Source organism: Geospiza fortis, unplaced genomic scaffold, assembly GCF_000277835.1.
Source record: "Geospiza fortis unplaced genomic scaffold, GeoFor_1.0 scaffold188, whole genome shotgun sequence".
Lineage (NCBI taxonomy): Eukaryota > Metazoa > Chordata > Aves > Passeriformes > Thraupidae > Geospiza > Geospiza fortis.
The window spans coordinates 377,329-397,248 of record NW_005054337.1 but is presented as its reverse complement, the minus strand read 5'-3'; the positions used below and the strand labels follow the sequence as shown (position 1 = coordinate 397,248).

General features: G+C 47.6%; 1 protein-coding gene across 1 annotated transcript; it reads right to left on the bottom strand.

The window, feature by feature from the left end:
• Positions 1-24: 24 nt before the first annotated feature.
• Positions 25-15,186, bottom strand: SLCO4A1 (solute carrier organic anion transporter family member 4A1). The gene is given in 13 exon segments (XM_014307474.2): positions 25-2,360; positions 3,151-3,299; positions 3,802-3,866; positions 4,256-4,270; positions 4,272-4,411; positions 5,005-5,170; positions 5,739-5,934; positions 6,599-6,753; positions 10,702-10,813; positions 11,251-11,372; positions 12,245-12,335; positions 14,335-14,559; positions 14,562-15,186. Coding segments are annotated over 13 exon segments (2,073 nt in total). The 5' UTR covers positions 15,049-15,186; the 3' UTR covers positions 25-2,210.
• Between the last annotated feature and the right edge of the window lie 4,734 nt (positions 15,187-19,920).

Genomic DNA, 19,920 nt, shown 5'->3' with positions numbered 1-19,920 from the left:
ACTAAAATCCTGGAATTCCCAGTCCCACAGCAACATAATAAATGCCCAGAATCCCAGGAGCTTTTGTTTAGCTCTGGAAACAACACACTCAGATAAAGCTCATTTTTATAAACACTAAAATTGCATTGCAATATCCATGAATATATATATATATATTTATATATATATATATGTGAAGAAAAACTTCTAACTTTCATAAATACATCATACATAAAATAAGCTCCCAAAATACATTCATGCATTTCCCTATCTAAGATCCCTGCTTGTACCCAAGGTGTCTAAGCTGGGAAGGGCAAGGCCTGGAGACAGGCTCGTGCTTGCAGGTGGCTCCAAACCCAGGTGAAGGTGCTGGGGCAGTGTTGGGGTTAAATCCTGCATCAGGGGGTCTAATCCTGCCTCCCTAGAAAAACAGGGCTCTCCTGCACACTGTGCCCCATCAAAGCTGCACCAGCTGCCCTTCCACAAGCAGCCAAAAGCCATCATCCATCTCACCCTTATCAGTTTTAGTTTTTCCAGCAGTTACTAGAGATAGAAACAGAATCATTGAATGGTTTAGGTTAAAAATCATTTTGTTTCAATCCCCTGCTGTGGGCAGAGACATCTTCAGCTAGACAGGTTTGCTCAATACCCCACTCAAGCTGGCATTGAGCACTTCCAGGGATGGGGCAGGGGGTGCACAGTGTGTCCCAGCACTCATCAGGGGCTGGCAAACAAGGGCTTTGGAAGCAGAGAGCTCACCCTGTGGCTTTGGTGGAAGGGGATCTGTGAATGGAAGAAGCTGCTTTCCTCCACTGACCTGAATATCAACTCCACTCCCAGCAGCACCATCCCTGTCTGCAACAGGAACACTGAGAGTCAGTCCTTTGCTAATGAAGGAAGCAAATGCCCATCCTGTGTCCATCTGTAGAAGCATAAATACACAGAATATACAAAAACATCTACAAAGCAATTCTGAGTGGGAGCTGGCAGGAAGGAAGTGCAGTTGTGCAGCTCAGGGCTGCAGGAGCTGTCCTGTGACCACGGTGACACCAGGCAGGATTCCAGGGGCTCCCTGTGCCCCCCTGGGCATGCACCTGCACCCCGTGGCTGTGCAAACACTGCACACCAAGCACCAGCCTGGCCTGATCTGCACTCAGAGGGGAGCCAGACTCACACACGCCCCAGTTCCACTTCTGCCCCTCAGAAAGGTCCTGATCCACACTGCAAGAGCACATTCAAAGGTCATTTTGGGAACGCTGCCCTCTCTCCTTGCAAGAGGTACAAGCCAGCATCCCCCTTCCACAAGGCAGACCCATCCCTCAGGCTACTGGTCTAGAGACAAACTAAACTCACTCCAACCTTTCTGTTTACCCAAACCCACTGTCTTTACAGAACAACCCAAGATAAACATTGCATAGATCTGTATCTCACGTCTTCCCACGCCCAGCAAACAGCAAGAAGTTCAAGTTTTGCACAGTACATTACAAAAGGCATCACTTTTAAACAACACAAATAAAAAAAACCGAAGTGTCTCCACGGTGTAAACCCTGCAATGAGTGAGGCAGTGAGTGTACAGTGCTTGGCAGCTCTGGGAATGGCTGCCTGTAGTGTACTGATGGATTTGCTAATCAAATCTCCTCTCCCAGTAATAGGAACTTGCATAATGAGAGAAGCTGCTCCTGAACAGAGTGATTCTGTGTGCCATGGGAAGGAGGAGGACACTGCCAGGGCTGTCTGCTTTGCATGCAACAGTTCAAGGGCCAGCTGACCCCTTTGCAGTGCAGACTGCAGAACAGCAGTGCTCCTCTCCAGCTTGGAAGTCCCAAGAGCAGTTTTGCTACAGTTGGCTTTACAATTGAGATATTCAATACAGTTGGCCCAGATCCTCTGGTGGTTGAAACCCCACATGCTCCATTGGAGTTACCAGTGATTACTTCCACAAGTGGAGAACGTGGTCCTGGCTTGTCACAGACACAGAATAAAGCTACAGTAGCCCTTTCTTTAAATAAAATTAAATAACTGCACGTGGCACCAGCGCACAACTTTAAATGTGCTTCTGCTGTTAAGAAAATAGCAAAGCACACCAGTGGTTACTTAAATTATTTATCTTCAACTAAAAAAAGAATAAAAATTTAAAATATTACTGTTGATTTAAAAACCCCTTGGGAAACTGCATAATGTCTTCTCGTGGTATTTCTCAGTTTGAAAGAGTCACTTGCATGTGGACAGCACTACATATCCTCTTCAGCTGGCAGTGAAGGCTTGTGCTCCTGGAGGTCACTGCTGCCATTTTCAGATGCATCCAAGCTGCCAGGAGGTGACTCTGGAGGTGGAGGTTTGTACAGTAAACAGGCCACTATAAAGAAGGTTGTCCCGAGGACCTGCAGCCATGGAGACACCCCGTTACCCTCTGCTCTCCCCCAAAACCAGGGCCCACCCCACATCTGCAATGAGCTTTGCTGACCAAGCTTTGGGGAGATGATGTTGGCCAGCCTGGGAAGCAGAGCAGCACTCAGAAGCAGAGGGGGTAAAAATCTGAATTTAGCCATCCCCATAGCAATGGGAATTTGGAAAAGTTCAGCCCCACACAGACACCTGGAGCACAGTGCTGCATGAGCCAACACTGCCTCAGCCTTTTGCTGGAAGGCTTTTGAAAACCCCTTTATCACAGCAGCTGCTAAACATTACTATCTAGGGCAAGTGCTTGTTTGGGAGCAGTTAAAATGATGGTTTTCTGCTAATAAATAAAGCCCACAGCTCTAAGTTCTCTTATTTTCTAGCAGTGACTGGGGAATGGTTATTTACAGCCTGCCCACAATGCCATCCCTCACTCTCACTAATACACTGCACTTGGATATTTTACTCCATTTCTAGCAAAAATCACTTTGTTTGCTGTTGGAAGGAGGTATTTCATATGGTGCAATAGAAGCTGTAATCCTAGAAAATAATGGGAATTTAACAGAATGATGGTGTCTGGAGCACCATTACCTGATGAGAAGTTAACAGGGCTTTTGCCTTCCCTGAGAAATTTCTTGTGTGAAAATTTAATTTTGTCTGGGAGTGGGCCAGATCAGGGCAACCCAATTTTGTAAAATTCTTTCCTAGAGCAAAACATTATGTCCTAAAAACCTGTCTGCTTCACCAGGGAGTGGAGATAAGCAGCAGCATCACCTTGTAGACCAGTCCAGCGACGAGGGTGTAGCGGCTCATGGCTGAGTTCTGGTAAACGTAGCAGGAGCCCTGCTCCCCACACTGGTCCTGCCACAGCAGGCAGGATTTATCAATCATGGAGCCAAAGGCAATGGGGCCAGGGATGCCTCCTGTGGGCAGAGAGAGAGGGCATCTTCAGTTTGGGCAGCACCTTGCAGAAAAGCACCAAGCTCTGCTGATACCATGATTAAAAGAGCTCATCCGGCAACATCCAGAGCCACCAGGGATCAAAAATATGCTGGATTTCAAGATCTGAGAGTCCAGCAGGTCTTTTGGCTGTCCTGACCTACAAGTTGCATAAGAGCCAAAAGACACTCAGGAGCTTCAACACCTCTGCTTCCTTTCCTTAAAATTAGGGCACATTGGCAGGACATTGAACCTCTGTCACCTGTGATGTGTTACAGAACCCTCTATTCAGTTTGTAAATCACATGCAAAGGGAATTAGGTTGTCCTGAAGACAGCAAAAGAAACAAAGCATCCTCCTTTTCAGCAGTGTGTGTCCTAATCCCTTCTTCTCTAACCCAGTGTGTTTTATTCCTGGGTGACAGCTTGGCACACACCTCCCAGAACCACCAGACCTTTTTGGTGTGCAAATTCCCTCTGCTCCATACCTAAGGTTCGTACCACAATCCACTGGATCCCGAGTGCAAAGGACCTTTGTCTGTCAGAGACACACCTGGGGAGAAAAAGGGGTTTGCTTAAAAATGCTGCCAGGCTGCATCACCTCCCTGCTTCACAACTCCAGGTCCTCGAGTCCAGCACACCTGGGACCTCCAGCTCACCTGGGACCTCCATCCCTGTGGAGATTTAGGATCACCCCAGTGCAGTGTCCCTCCACCCCTGCTGTCAATGTGTGTATCCCATGTCAGAGGACAAAGTTCCCAATGCTGAAATTTCCTTTCCCAGCTAGACTGGGACAGGAATTAGCCCTGATATCTCCAGGCTGCCACCAACTCAGTGGTTCCCATCACACCTTTCCCATGCTTGATCCAGCGGGATAAAGCAGAGAGGAGGACGTTGAGGATTCCTGCAGTGCTGGCAGAGGACAGGGCCATCCCTGCTTACCTCAGAGTGGCAGTCCAGGAAGGTGCAGAGGATGACCACAAATATGAAGCACAGGAGCAAGGGCTTTTTGGCACAGGAGGAGGTGCATTTCCCTGCCTCTGCTCTGCCAGAGCCAGGCAGGAGGGCTTTGTCAACACAGCTGCACTCTTGGTAGACCTGGGAAAGAAAGGCTGGTGGGGGCTCTGCTGAGGAGAGTGTGGCGACAGTCAAAGCTTTAAAAATAAGAATTTCAGGGAGGGCAGAAAGCAGCTGGTTAGACTCCCAGAATGAAGTAGAAATGAAGCTGCATTTTTGACACACGTCTGTTTCCAAACAGGAAAATCAAGCAAGGGAAATTAACCCTGCCAGGCAGCTGAGTATCACCTCTACCCTCTCTAAGCCTTTGCCTGACTCCATGAGCAACATGCTGGAAGGATGAGGAGGTGCATCATGTTCATTCGAGACCCAAAAGGAGCACTAGGACAGAAATCAGGGGCTTACCAAGCTCCCTGCCTGCCTGGGTGATTTTCCATGGATTTCAGCACAGTTTGACCCAGAATGAGGCAAGGATGATTGGACACAACGAGAGAAGCAAAGCAGGGTGACCTCAGAGTACCTCCTGCCTCCATCTCACGTGGTACCTGAGAGCATCCACCCTGCCCTGCCTGATTTTACACTGATTTGCAGCAAAGCTCAAACCCTTTTGAGCCAGCCAAATCACTCCAGAGATGTGCCACCACCCTGCTCATGCACAGTGCTTCCAGACCTACCTTCTTGCCATTCCTGAGGTTCACAGACACACTTTTGCAGCCAGCGTGGCAGGGGGAGTAGTACATGATGCCATCAGCGCCACAGACAGGGCTGTAGGTGCCCTGCAAGCAGCCACACTGGGCATTGCAGGCTGCTGTCAGGTTGAGGTGCCCACCTGGCAAAGCACTGAGGGAAACACAGCAGCAGTCAGTGAGCAGCACTTCACAGGAGGAAATGGGGAGAGGAAGGGACAGTGGGAGTTGTGATGGATCCCCAGGTTTGGAAAGGCTTTCATCCCACCAAATTTTAACCATGTCCTGGAGCTGTCTCTCCCACAGCCACCAAGGGAGTTGAAGTGACCAGCTCTTAGGGTGACACTTCCATTCAGAGAGGAGATTCCCACTTTTGGTCCAGCTTATCCCACTGGATAGAGATGGGGGCTGCTGCAAAGGCAGCTGAAGGGTGGAGTGGGAGTATCTCCCACTCTGGTGCTGCTGATCATCCCTCCCTCACCAACTAGGGAGCCTCTTCCATAAACTCCACCTCACTGCAAAACTCAGGACATCTATTTTCTGTGTCTCACACAGAAAATCTATTTTCTGTCTCACACTCTGGTGACCAGACACCAACTTCCACCCCCAACACACCCACACATAACTGCCACCAGCACTGTGTGCTTGAGTTACCCTGTTCTGAGCAGAGCCCCTCAGGACAGACAGACAGACAGACAGACAGACAGGGTGGTTGTTGTTACCTTCCATCATACATCTGGGTTACTCCTGCCATGGGCATGTTAGGGCAGTGGATAAAAAAAATGAAGATGGCCAGCAGACTCGACACTGTGCAAAACAAACACAACTTGATGATTCCTGAGCAGCGCAGTTTAAATTTATTCACGAGGAATCCTCCCAGGAATGTGCCTCCCCCTCCGGCTGGCACCACCAGATAACCTGAAAAAGAAGAGGAAAAAACCCTCAAGTGAGTTTGGAAATGTCAGCGAGGAGTTTTCAGGTTTGAATACATTAATTGCAGTGTGTTTTGCATATAAATGACTCCTTGCTTTCTGTGTGGCTTCTTGGTGGGAGTTAGTGGATGTTGCTGTAGTGGGTGGTCCTGTGTAACAGCTCAGGTAATTTGGCATGAGCCTGTTAAGGCAGCTTCTCCTACCCAGAGATGTTAAAACTGGCTCTTTGAGGAGTGCTCATGCTTGTTGGACACCACTCCTTGGTCTATGTTACAGCACTTAGGTGAGGATCTCTGTTTTTGGATGCTGACAAAATATCCCCCACCAGCTCTGACATCCCTCCTCAGAGGAAATGTTTAGCCAATGTTTCCTGGTGATGCACTAGGAGGAATTACAATTATTTTGCCTTCCTCTAGAGGGTAACAGATGGCTACAGAAGTGACACATTTCCTCCTGATGTCAGTAGATGCAGCTCTGGAAATGCACTGGGTGTAGGTGTGCTGATAGGAAATGATCCCATCCAACAGCTGAGGGGGATAACCAGTCCATAATTAAACTGCAAAGCATCTGTCTCCATTCTAAGCGAGCTAAAAGTGCTCTTCTATTTGTTGGCAAAATGGGAAAACATTGCAAAAACATGTTTTCCTTACCAAAAAAGGTGGCAGCTTCAGAGGCACTTAAACTAAACTGAGACTCCAGGAATTTGGGTCCAAAGGTGGACATCCCAGCAATCAAGGTTGCTTCAGTTGCTCCTGCCAAGCAGAGGAAGATGAAGGTGGGGTTCTTCAGAAGTAGCAGCACTGACCTGGGAAGGACAAATATATCGGAATTGAATCACTGATTTCAGGCACATTTTGATTTCAGGTCTTCCAAGTCACAAGGATTACATACAGCATCCCATCATCCTGCAACTCTTTGAGGAATTTTCCAACATGTGGGGTCAGGCTGAGTACTTTGTCTGTTTCAATGGGGCAATACTGAGAGGACATAACTCCTCACCAAATCTCCATCATTTCAAGGTTTTATTAGTGCCTGCTGCAGATATCTTGGGACTCCTGACTCAACCAAGAGCAAATTTGTGCTACATCCTCACATACACACGTTACTTGTTCACCCACACTCTCAGAACAATAACAACCTCTGATAACCAGAGATGTTTTGTAACTCAGGGGAAATACCAAGCAAGCCTTTCTATATGGAGGAAACACCTCCAAGACACCTGAAAAACAGAAAGCAATCTTTCTGCCACAATCTAAGCCCAGTTTTACTTGAAGCTTAACGTATAAATTGAGTAACTCCATTTTACTTTGACCCACTGGGATTTAGGAGAGAGCCACAGATATGCCTGAGAAATTGCCATGTGTCATTTACATGCAGATCCAGCAACAATTCCATCCCTGAGATGCAGAAAGGCCCTCAGGCACAGGGAATGGTCTCAATTATCTCTCACTATCTCGGATATTGGACTAAGAGGACCGACATTGCTTCTCAGGGGATGTTTTGTAAGCAGCTTCAAATTCTGCCCCATGACTTCCCCCTAGCCAAGCCCAGGCCATGGGTTATCCCATTTCTGGGATGGGCACAAATCCTGCAAGAGTGATGCCATGGGATGCTCACAGAGCAGAAAGGCACAGTCACCACCTCCTGCTCTGGTGGAAATGTGAGATCAGAGAAAACCTGCCTTGGTACGAGTAAGGGAGAGACGTGCCGAGGCTCAGAGTCAGATTTATGCAACTTTACTCACATGGAGAATTTCATTACATCAAAAGAACAAAGAAGCTGAAAGACAGAAATGCCACACATTCCTACACTTTGATTACAGGGGGCTTTACACTGCCTAGCTCTTGGGATTAGTTTAATGTACTATTTTATTTTCCAGATTTTTTTTGGCTGTGCTTAATTTAGAAGCATAAAGCTTAATATTTGAGTGAGAAAATGCTTGTAGATCTTGTGGCTGAGGCAGAAAACAGACAGTGCCTTCACCTTTTTACAGAGAAGAGTTGCTCCCTGGCACTAGTGTGACTTTATACCCTCTGCCCAAAAGTTACAGGCTGGACTTGCAAGTAGGAATATGCAAAAGAACTCCTTTCAGCACTAAGAATAAGGATTCACTCAATTTAATCTGTCTGAAGACAGAAGATGCAGTTTTGAGGAGCTATGGCACACAAAACCTTACCAAAGACAGCACAAACTTTTTTATTACATCAGTAGGACTTTAAACAAACCCAGAAATCACCTAATTCTTGAATAGCCTTGGCAGTGCTCAGTTCTTGCAGCCAAAGGGATTTCAGGAGGCCCAGCACTGCAGAGAAGAATCCCACCAGCTAAAAAAGCTGCGCCTCCAAGGCTTTACTGATATGGGCACATATCAGTCTCTTTCTCACATATCAGAACTCTTTTTCACATAATGGCTCTCTGAGTAGGTTGGGACCACCTGCATGATCAGAGCCTGCTCCTCTGAGCATGGCATGCTCAGAACACCCCAGATAAATGGATATTATCCAATTTTACAGCATGTGAATAGGGGCTTTTCCAGCAAAAAATGACACCCACTGTCACCAGCACCAAGGGAACAGAGGGCACCGCGTGCAACCCCACAGGAACATAAACCAACCTCCCTTTGTTCCATTTCATGGCTTTTCTAAGTCCCACCCTGCACCTAATCCAGGAGTGATCAGTGAAATACTGTTAATACAGAAGTGTCTCCAGGGCAGAGGATTAGGCTGCATGGGCTGCATTCCTGTAAGCTCTCGGGCAGCACTGTGAATGCAGCAACTCATGAACCTCCCTCAGAAAGGACCTGATGGCATGGAACAGTATTTTATTTCATCAGTATTTCTGCTTATCTTTGTGAGACTGTTACTGCCTGTACTGTGAGAAAATGTGTGGCACACAGTCTCTGACCAAGACAAAAGGAACAGGGAGTGTCCTTTGGCCTCACCCTCCAGCCTGGTCCACGTGTCCCCAAGAGCTGCCTGCACAGATGGGATCTCCTCTTTAATGCAAGTTTCCAGAGCAGAAAGCCTTGAAGGCACTTCCCTTTCATTAATCAAAACCAGGGACCACAAAAGTCTGTTGGGTTCCTGCCTTCAAAGCACACTGAGGTCTGGACTGGTCTGAATTGCCTGATACAAATTCCCACCTTTTGGGATTTATTATTCAGAAACAAGGTGTGAAAGATGCTCCTGGAGGAGGATTGTCTCTGTTCCTGCTGTCAGACAGCAGAAACAGTGGGAGCTTTGTTCCAGACAAGCAAGAAAAGCATCAAGCACTGACTTTCATCCCTCTCTGCTGCCCTGTTTGTGTTAGTTTTAGTCACAGACTTATCGTTATTTAAATGCAGGTTTTGAATTCAATTTCCGTGAGCAGAACAAGCCGTGACCTCGGAAAATGGCACCCAGTCAAGAATGCCATTTAATAACAGCACTGAAGTCTGTTCAGTGTAATATTCTTCATACAACTGCCTTAACCCCTGGTAAACTTCCTACAAAGTCTCCAAGCATTTCAGATGGGTGTGAGTCGTTGTGTTGACACAACACAGCTCGACTGGTGCTGAAAATTCCTGTTCTGAGCACCTGTTCTGCTTCCATCCTCCACTGCCAGCACAACAAAGACCACAGCTAATGCTCAGAAATGATTGTTGGCAGCAGCCTGGGGTTTAGCAACATCTTTGCAGGGAGCAGCCATCACACATGGATAAAATCTACTCCCTAAAAACGATCCTGGGAGAAATAATATAAAAAAAAAAAGAAGATCTCAACAGTGACAGATCCCCTTATTGACTGCAAGCTCCAAAAGGAATCAATATCCAGGTATGTGGTATGTCTGCAACATCCAGAGCCTCCATGTCAGCTAACCCCCTGCAATACATAAAGCAGCACCTCTCCCCCTGCCCTCCATTTCAGTACAACTCAACACAACAACAACAACAAAATCATAAAATATTTCAAAAATCCATAACAAAAATACATGGTTAAAAGATCACATTTTATTTTGGCTCCTGCTTTGTTCCCATCACAGAGCCAAGCAGCAGCTCAAGATTAAGCAAGTTGCTGTGTCACTGCCTTGCTGGAGAGATAAGAAGTAGTAATATATAAAAGGTGGCTGGAAGATGTGAAGGCAAAAGAAAAAAAAGGAAACCAAGAATAAAAGAGAAAAGGAACTGAAAGTTACAGTGTGGTATATTTTGTTCCCCGGCTTTGGAATGGAGCTGTGAGAATCACAGGGCCTGTTTCATCTCGTTTCTCATTAAAAAGGACAAAACAGGGATCTAACCCAAGTAAAAATAGAGGAAAGGAATAAAGCCCTGAGGGGCTGGGGAGGAGGAGCTGTTGGAAACATGGGCCAGGTGAGGCCAGGCAGAAACAGACAGGCAGAAATGATGCTGCTGGGGAGAGGGAGCTGGCAATGCCTGGGCATCTCCCATCACCTGAAGCTGGGCATCAAGCCACTCCCAGTGAAACTCAGTGTGTGGCACAGCACTGCAGGTGGACACGAGCTTCTGAAAACCCAGATGGGACTGGCCACTTGTCCCCTGCTCCCCCATGGGATCCCCAGCACCAGCTCTAGCTCAGCCTCTTTGCCAAGAGCTCCCAGACCTTGACAGGACCAGGCTCTTTGACACCTCCTCTGCAAGAAAGTGTCATTGCCCGAAGAAGGGCAACACCTTTGAGCTGGCAGGGCTGAAGGAAGCTCATTACTCTCTCTCCCCTTTGCAGGGCTCCCTAACCTCTGTGTGGGGTGCTTTTCTCACCGAGGCAGATCTTTCACTGTTTTCCCAAAGTCTGGATCCAACGCTTTTTTGTGGCTGCCATCCTTCAGCTGATGAGCCTCTGACACCCTCATGACGATGTAGCGCTGGGACCCTACATGAAAAATGAGAGGAAAAGGAACAAGGAGTGTGTCAGACACAGATGCCACTGAAGCTTTCGATTTGCAGGGGGAAAACAACACATTGTGGCATCCTCCCTCCACCAACAGCTGCAAGGGACAAGCAGTAATGAGAGGCAAAGGGACCAGGAGTGTGTCAGACACAGGGTATGGTTGCCACTGAAGCCGTGGATTTGCAGGGGGAAAACGCAACGTGACATCCTCCCTCCAGCAACAGCTGCAAGGGACAAGCAGTAACAGAAGCAGATGGGGTGAAATCCATTGAGGAATTCCAATTTAAACACAGGGAGCTGTTCCTTTGCTCCCACGTCCCCAGCCAGACACGTGCAGGAGGATGGATGGAAGCCCCAGGGCGAGCAGAGCACTGTGCAGTCCTAGCCCCAAACCCCAAGCCCAGGAGGATCCCCTGTACCTGGGAGGCGCTGGGGGTAGCCCAGGATGGGGATGGAGATGAGCAGAGAGGCAGCTCCAGCCCCCAGGAAGCCAATCCACCAGGCCCCCACCCACAGCGTGTTCTCAGGGGCCATGTCGGTCCTGCAGGAAGAGAAGCCAAAGGGACAAAGGAACAGAGGTGATGGTTGGGGACAGAGCAGGGCAGCCCCGTGGGCCTCTCCCTGAGGCTGGCAAGGGCCAAGGGGTCACGGGGGTGACAGCAAAGGACACTGAGTGATCTGATGGGGATGCCATGTCCTCCATGCCTCCAGCCTCAGCGCAGCACAACATGAGCCCAGGAAATCACACCATTCTCATCATTCACCTCACTGCTTTTCAGCTGTGCTTTCAGGGTTGCCAAGATCCTTGCTCCACCCCAAAAACACCCTTTGCAAAAAAAAAAATGGTGGAAATAACTCATTTCTTCCCCTAGAAACCCATTCCCCCTCTTTAATCCATTCATCTGGCCTAGTAAATGGTGTCCCTGCCTAAGGCAGAGGGGCTGGAACTACACGATCATTAAGGTCCCTTCCAACCCAAAGCATTCTGTGATTCTGTGATCTACCAAAGAGCCTGGAAGGAAAGAAGAATAAACCACAAATATTACAAAGCAAAGATGGACTAAGCATCCTGGTGGGATGACTGGGAGGGTGAGCAGCACTGCTGGGAGCACAACCTCATCAGGGAACTCATTCAAAAAATTCACCTGCTGCTCGCAGCCTCATTAGCACAGGCAGTGCAGCATGAGGAAGGATTTAAGCTGACAGGTTTGTCAGCAATTTCCCCTCAGCAGCAGCACTAATGCAAACCACCCTTCCAGCCTCCCTGCCTGCAGACACACCACCCAACACCCCAGGCACACTTCCACCCAGCCACCAGCTCATTGCTCCAGATCATTGGTATTATTTTTTTCTACCCCAAATGAAACACAGAGCAGAAAGGGAAAGGAACAAGATTTTTTTTTAACGACTTACTCTCTGCCAATTTCAGTATAAATATTTAGAAACATTCCTCCTACCAGATAACCCGCTGCAGGCCCAAGGATTGCAGCAGTGTAGAAAACAGCTGAAAGGGAAAACAAGTCGTGTTAGACAACGTCAGCCAGGGATCCCAGTGTGATTCCCTCCTGGATGCAGGATGCTCAGCCTCTGGCTGCCTCACACCCTTCCCACTAAACCACCAAGACACAAATCCATATCGTTCCCACAAGTTTTCCTCTCATGCTTCTGCTCCAGAGAAGCTTTTGCATCCAACCTGGGAAGTTTTATTGGGCAGGCAAAATTGGTTCAGAATTAAACCATATTTAGCAGGGATGCTATAGATCCCATTGCCACATCCCGACTGCAATGAGCAACAGGATTCTCTCCCCACTGACAACACGGAATGTCTACACTAAACACAGCACTTATTTCAGTTTGCTGTTTAAACCATGACACGTGGAAAGATCAACTTGCTGATGATCTCATGATCTCCTTCCCACACTACAGAGCCTTCTGATACAGCATGGGCAGACTGACACATTTTGAAATTGCTCAAAGATCACCCTTTTGGCACTTTCACCAACAGGACTGTGAGTGTCTGGCAGCTGCTGAGCGACCAGCGACGCAGAGGAGTGAGCTGAGCCTCTTCTCTTGGCTGTGCTTTGCACCAGCAGTAGCTGAGCAGCCCAGTGACCATCCCTGCTGTGCTGAGGCCCGAAGGGATGATGATCTAAAGATTTACATCAGATATAAATGATGGTGATAAAACACTGGCACAGGCTGCCCAAACAGGTGGTGGATATTCCATCCCTTGACACATTCAAGGTCAGATTAGACGTGTCTCTGAGCTATCTGATTGAGTTGAAGGCGTCCCTTCTCATTGGACTAGATGACCTTTAAAGGTCCTTTTGCCCAAATCATGCTGTGATTCTATGCCCCCTTGCATGGATATGGGGTATGGCCGCATGGCTGACTGCCAGTGATGCTAATGCCACATGGCTGGCCCCATGCCAGGAGCAGGAGGCACTGCCCACCAACAGGGCACGAGCTGTGGGAGGAAAAACACCCAACTGAGCTCACAGTTGTCCTCCTGGTAAATAATCAAAACAGCTGCCACATCCCTCTGAGTTCCACCCTCAACAGGAACAAAAGGCTGAGCAGTGTTGGGAGAGGTGCTCCCAGTGTGGGTTGGGAGATGATTCTCGGGGTCTCTAGCTGCTCAGAGTGACCCCGAGATAAGTTAGAAATTCTCTTTTCCCAGCCCGGAGGTCGAAGAAGAAGTCAGAACTCTTCATTTCTCAGTCTCAAGGTTGTTTATTGTATCTTATCTATAAAATTCTTTCTCCTGGCCTGCCAAGGTCTGCTCAGCAAGACAGTCAGAGGCACTCTGCCTGCTCCCGGGGTGGTGTTATCTTTTTATACTAAAAACTACGTGTACAATATTTACAATTACTTTCCAATACCTATCACCTATGTTAGATAGTGAGCTTGGTAATTGTTTTTTCCAAGGGCTAAATCAAAGGCACAGGGGTCTTGGGCTCTGTGCCAAGGTCTCCAAGCCCCATGACAGGGTCTTGAGCCCTCCAGGGCAGCCAGAGGAATTTGCTGGGTTCCCACAATGATGAAGGACCATGACCTCTCCCTCCCACCACCCTGCTGCTAAAGGGCTGGAGCTGCCCTTCTGTCACAGGCATCTTTTATGAAAACTCCTTTCCTTAGGATTTTTCCTCCTGAGAAGCTGAGAGGCCTCAGGAACAAAATGTAAACAATGGTTATCTGCTGCTGTGGAATGCAACAGGTGCATCTGTGATTGGCCCATGTTGGTTGTTTCTAATTAATGGCCAGTCACAGCCCAGCTGGCTCGGACAGAGTCCGAGCCACAAGCCTTTGTTATCATTCTTTCTTTTTCTATTCTTAGCCAGCCTTCTGATGAAATCCTTTCTTCTATTCTTTTAGTATAGTTTTAATACAATATATATCATAAAATAATAAATCAAGCCTTCTGAAACATGGAGTCAGATCCTCGTCTCTTCCCTCATCCTATGACCCCTGTGAACACGGTCACACCCTTCAGCCCCACTCACCAATGTACACAGGGGAGTAGTTGGTCTTGACGTTTTCATCCAAGTAGGTGACGCCAAGCGTGTAGAGCGGCGTGGCTCCCATGCCGTGCAGGAACTGCCCCAGCATGAAGACAAACCTGTAGCCAGAGAGGCTGGAGGCGGCCTGGGAGCAGGGCAGGCTCTGGTCCCCCCCACAGACGCCCACCTGGGCCGCCGAGCGCGCCTCATACGGGCCCGTGGTGAAGAGCTGGCGATCAGCCCGCTCTGGTAACTGCGCAGGTCGAAGCGGCGCTCGATGGAGGTGATGACGGTGTTGATGAAGCCGTTCACGGTCATGCCCTGCAGGAAGGAGGCCACGCAGAGGAAGAACAAGACCCCTTTGGATGTGTTGCAGGGCTGCAGGCAGCCGGGAGTGAAGGCCCCCCAGCCGCAGGCCAGTTTCTCCCCTTCGGCAGACACGTATTTGATCCCTTCTTCGTGCAGCATTGGGTCCTGCGCCGGGCTGGGCGCGCAGAGGGGCTCGGCAGAGGAGTCTGAGGGGCTGGGAGCCCCCAAGGGGCTGGGGGCCTCCGAGGAGGCCATGCCATTGCTCAGGGGGGTGCTGCAGCCATCGTCCTCCCGTGCTGTGCCCAACGGCTGGCCGGCCTCGCCACGGTGAGGGGATGGGCGGGAGAAGTCGAGGGGCTGGGTGAAACAAAAGCCATTTTCTCTGGTGGAGCTCTGGGGCATTGCCATGAACGGGAATGCAGAGTCCAGCGGCACACAGGGGTGGGCTGGTGGCCAGGGTGGCTCTGTGGGGCAGTGAGGACCAGCCTGTCCAGGAGATTCAGTTTTCAGCACTTATTTCAGTAGGGAGATGGTGAAAGTCTGAGCCAAGACCATTCTGATCTGTGCAAAGAGAATTTTTACATGCCTTTATACAAAACCATGCTTAAACCCCTCAAATAGTCTTCTTTTTTTCCTTTTTTTTCCTTATTTTAAGACGTATAAGCATTTCACTATGCAGTTTACCTGGACACATGCCTTCCACCATGGGATGTGCTGGTACCTCAGGCGTCAGGCATCACTAACATTACAGAAAAGAACAAAACATTCAAGAGCCTTAAAAAATATGCACCTTCAGGCAGTGTCCCCACCAACTGAAGCCCCTTATCCCTCCTCTGATAAAGACCTGCATCCCCCTTCTTCTCCCTGCAGAGAACAGCCCACACAGCTACAAGCTTCCCACTGCTAGAAGTCCTTTGGTCTCTCTTTCACACTCTGCCAATAACAGTTTATAATTATCCTGAAAAGTTTCCACAGTCAGATTGATTTTATTCCAAGCCCTCAGATCTGTTTACAACTATTCAGTAAAATCCTTTCTATAACTAATTAGACTACATGCCATTTCAGAGCAGGCTGGAGGGCAGAGGCAGCTGACTCTAACCTGATTAGCAATGCAGGCTGCCTTCTTTCACCCTGTTCCTGTGCATTGTATCACCTGACCCTGCCAGCAACCAAGAGTATTTTTCCTTAAATGCCTTGGCTGAACTATAAGTGATGAAAATAATAAGGTTCCCCCTTGAATACTGGTCTTAAATATGCCCCAAATGCTAAGCGAGAACTGTTTAACCAGAGAGCATCCTCAAAGCATCCTTTATTTCTCAATAATTTTGCCAATATCTGATCGAGAGGTTCCCACAAAAATGCTCCCCCTGACACGACACCCTCATCAGCACGGAAGAGGGGAAAAGGGCATTTTTTTTTCCCTGATAAAATGAACTATGTTCAGATGGCTGTAACCTGGGAATATTGCAGCCTTTGGTGAAGACTTTAATACTTACCTGTGTGTCGCTGTAAAAAAATGATTGACATTTGGTAAATAGATGTGCTTCTGTGTACCAGCAGATCTCAGGAGGACTTGGCAGAAAGTGATGCTCAGAGCACCACCAAGGTGCTGCTCCTACCCCAGAAGGGCAGAGGACAGCCCACATGTGCTACCAAATCTTAAACATTCATGTCAGGAGTGCTACAACACATCTGGTCAAAGTAGGTTAAACAAATGAGGTTCAACTTTCACTTGCAAATAACTTTATCTCAATTACCCTGTCTGGGGAGCAGTGTGCATGGACTGTTTCCTGTTTCAAGCTCCAGATTCCAGCAGAGATTTGATGACAGAGCAGGGCAGGTGAGCCTGATGGGCAGGAGGGCACTGCTTTGCAGCTCCACGCTGCACTCCTCCAGGTAACTCCTGCCTTAGTTGGCTGAGTACAGCCAGGTAACTTTGATCTGTAAAGTGTAAATGCAAACACTGACTGCAGGGGTTGAAATTTTGCTGCAGAGACAGACTGTTGTAATGTGCTGGCACAAATAAATGATGCCTTGGTGCAAGGCTCTATTTTTTCCACTTTTTTTGCCTCTCCAGTGTTCTTATGACTCTTACAGCTCTAAATCTGTTTCTCATCTTTGGATGCAATAATGGAAGCAATAAATAAGCCTGCTTTAGCACTCTGTTAAAGTCAGGAGTGATTATTAGGTGCTGAATCAGGCTCTAAGGGGCGGAATGGTTCATACTCATGTAAATCAAACGCCTCCTTGCACAGCAGACAGGGCTGCAGCTGCACCCTCCTCCTATCAAACTTGTATCAGACTCATGTCTGATGTTACACTTGACTGCACTTGTAAAGAAGGTTTCTTGGCTGAGGATTGATTTTGCTCTCACTGATTGCAGCAGACAGAAGCAGCACATCTCTGTTATTACCTGATATGCAAGCAGGAGCCCTGAGCTCCCCAACTAGCCCAGCTTCACCCTGGAGGAAAAACTCCTTTAAACACTGGGATCTCTCCTTTGATACCTCATGAATTTATATTGATATTTTGGTATTTCATGAGTCAGGAAAGAGATTACAGCTCTTCATCAAAGGTTTGATTTCCTTGGTGGCAGCGGTTTGGGCCACCAGACCCAGGTGACCACATCATCCCCTCTTCAACTCCTGCCACTGTTAACAGCAAACAGGGTGAAACATTTCCAAGAAAGCAGCCAGCCTTTCCTCCAGGCAGCAGATGTTTCCCCCTACCCAGAAGCTTTCTCAGCCCCAACACCCCCTCCTGTACACATCCCAGTGGACCTGGGCTGATGACTCGTGCCCAGGTGCCATGGGCAGGGAGCCCACTCCTGCTCTGCGCTGCCCCCCGAGCTGCCTGGCACCTCTTGAAGCATTTATAAACTGGCTGTGACACCTTCACTGTGGGTATCAGCTTTCACAGGAGCCATATGCCACTTCAGAGGACAAAATATAATCTTCAGGGGAAAAAATCCAAGCAACTTCATGCACTTCCTAATCATTCATATTCTTCCGAGCCATCCATTTATTGCCTCCCATTCATCTCTGTTTTTAATGACTCAGCGGGTGATTTCTTGCTTACACTGAATCAGTCCCAACGCTATTATCTCTCTGCTATAGATTTCCTCATTTTGCTGCAAGATTTCTACTTTTTTTTCCCACTGTACAGCTGGTTCCAGAGTGCCAACATTATCGAGTCAACACAGCAGAAGTAGCAAGGCAATGAAAGCATATGATTTGTATCTCCTGATGAAATCTGTAAAGACTTCCCCCCCCCATAATATTTAGCATTAAATCAATAGTAAAACTTACAAGCTTTTCATCAGGTGATCATTTAAAAAGTCACAGGACCAATTAAAAACATTTTGTATTTCTGCCAAGGACTGCAATGAGATTAATGTTGCAAATTAACTCGTAACTGACATGCAAAATAATCCCATTTGCTGAAACATGCCCAATAATAGTTAATCTTCCCTTCCACATTACGGTTTTTTGACTTTTATATGGTATTATTGTGGCAAATAACATCTATACATAACTTCTGCTTTCCACAGCTGAGCGCAGTTTATGAGTAGACTTAGCATTTTTTTCAATTCTATTGCATACATGGAGGTATTTCCTAATGAACAGGGGTGAGGGATTAAAAATGATCAGGAAGTGTACTGCAAACAGGAGAGGAGCAGCCACAGGCAATGCTTGGTGGCTGTGATGGGTCTCCTCTATTTTTATTTTCCTCGATGTGTGAGTGAGCCTGGAATTACTGATCAAGTACTTAGACTCTGGTCCATATCCAAGTACCATATCCAAGTCCATATCCCAGTAGCAAGCTCATATTACTGCAGCAAAGGATAAATTCATCTGGGTTTGGCCATTTAACTTCTCTTGGTAACACACAGTGAATTTTCCTCGGAGAGTTTGGCTTCAGAGGATTAGCAGCACTCCTTCTGTCATGGCTAATAAACACCATATGGAATCAAGTGTAATCCACTGACTCTTTAGGAGTGGGGAAGCCTCCCACAAGTGAGATAAATCCACGTCCCAGTCCCGTGAACAGGGCTTGTCCTTAGGGCACTGGTTCAGTGCAAAGGAGATAAAAGCAAGAATGGGATGAGTGAGTTGTTCTGAGTAACACTGAACTGGTTTCCTGGCAGCTGAGGAACTCCATCCAGCTCACACCAAGTGTAAACTTCACATTTTTAGCCCAGTTTTTCAAAGCATCTCTTTGGATCAGCAACACAGAGGATGCTGCTGTTGTGGGATTGGCACGAGGACTGGACTGGAACTTTTGATAAGCAATTCCTGTGGGAACAGCGTGGTCCTGCACACATGGAAAAGTTTCAGGAATGAGAAACACACCCAGAGAGCAGCCAGCTGACCATGAGCTGAATGCTGTATTCACCATCACTGTTGCAGGGACAGAGGGAGGATGAGGGAGGAGCTTCCTAGGAATGGGGGGCAATAGGAATATCCTGACCCACCCCTCATGTCAGAGACCTGCTTTTACATGATTAGCCCTACTGGAGTCTGAAACATGGAAGAGAGCAGCAGAAGCTGGCTCCGAATTATCACATGAGCAAGGATATATTTATAATTACATAAATTCCAAATAGTAGAGCTTAGCACTCACAAACCCTTTGTATGTTTTCCAAGTGCTTTCCATTCACCGGGAAATTATTGCAATATACGCAAGGAATCAGGAAGGTGGCTTGGATAGTTTTCAATTAGCTGCTTGAAAATACTTTGAAGATACATCTAGCCAGATTTTCTGAGTCTACTGACTTGTTCCAGCTTATCTGTGGAAATACAATTGGCTGCAGCTGCCTCAGACCATCTTTAGAAACTTGCGGTGCCAATGTACAGAGCAGATTTAACCCGGACATTGCTTTTTGCCATAGCACAGATTAACCAGACAAAAGGGTCTTTTATGCTATAATTCCTAACTTCCCCCTCCCTAATATCACTCTTGCTTTAATGTCTTTTTCCTACCCATACATTTGGCCAGTGCTGGGAAGGTTTCCATGCTGGCACAGCACTGTCACTGCCCATGGAGCTGGGTGTTTCCACTGCCAGCATTTTCCCAACCCCTGCATGGTGTTATTTTCCATCATTTAGACTCTTACAACCCATTAAAGAATATTTTATATTCAGCACTCTTTCTGCATGAGCTGCTGGTCAGCTCTTCCCAAGGATTACCAGTTAGTTCCTACAGCTGTCCCTTCTCTGTTTCCAAGCAGAAGATGCAGACTCAGGCAAATCCTTTATGATGTAAGAAATTAAACGAAAT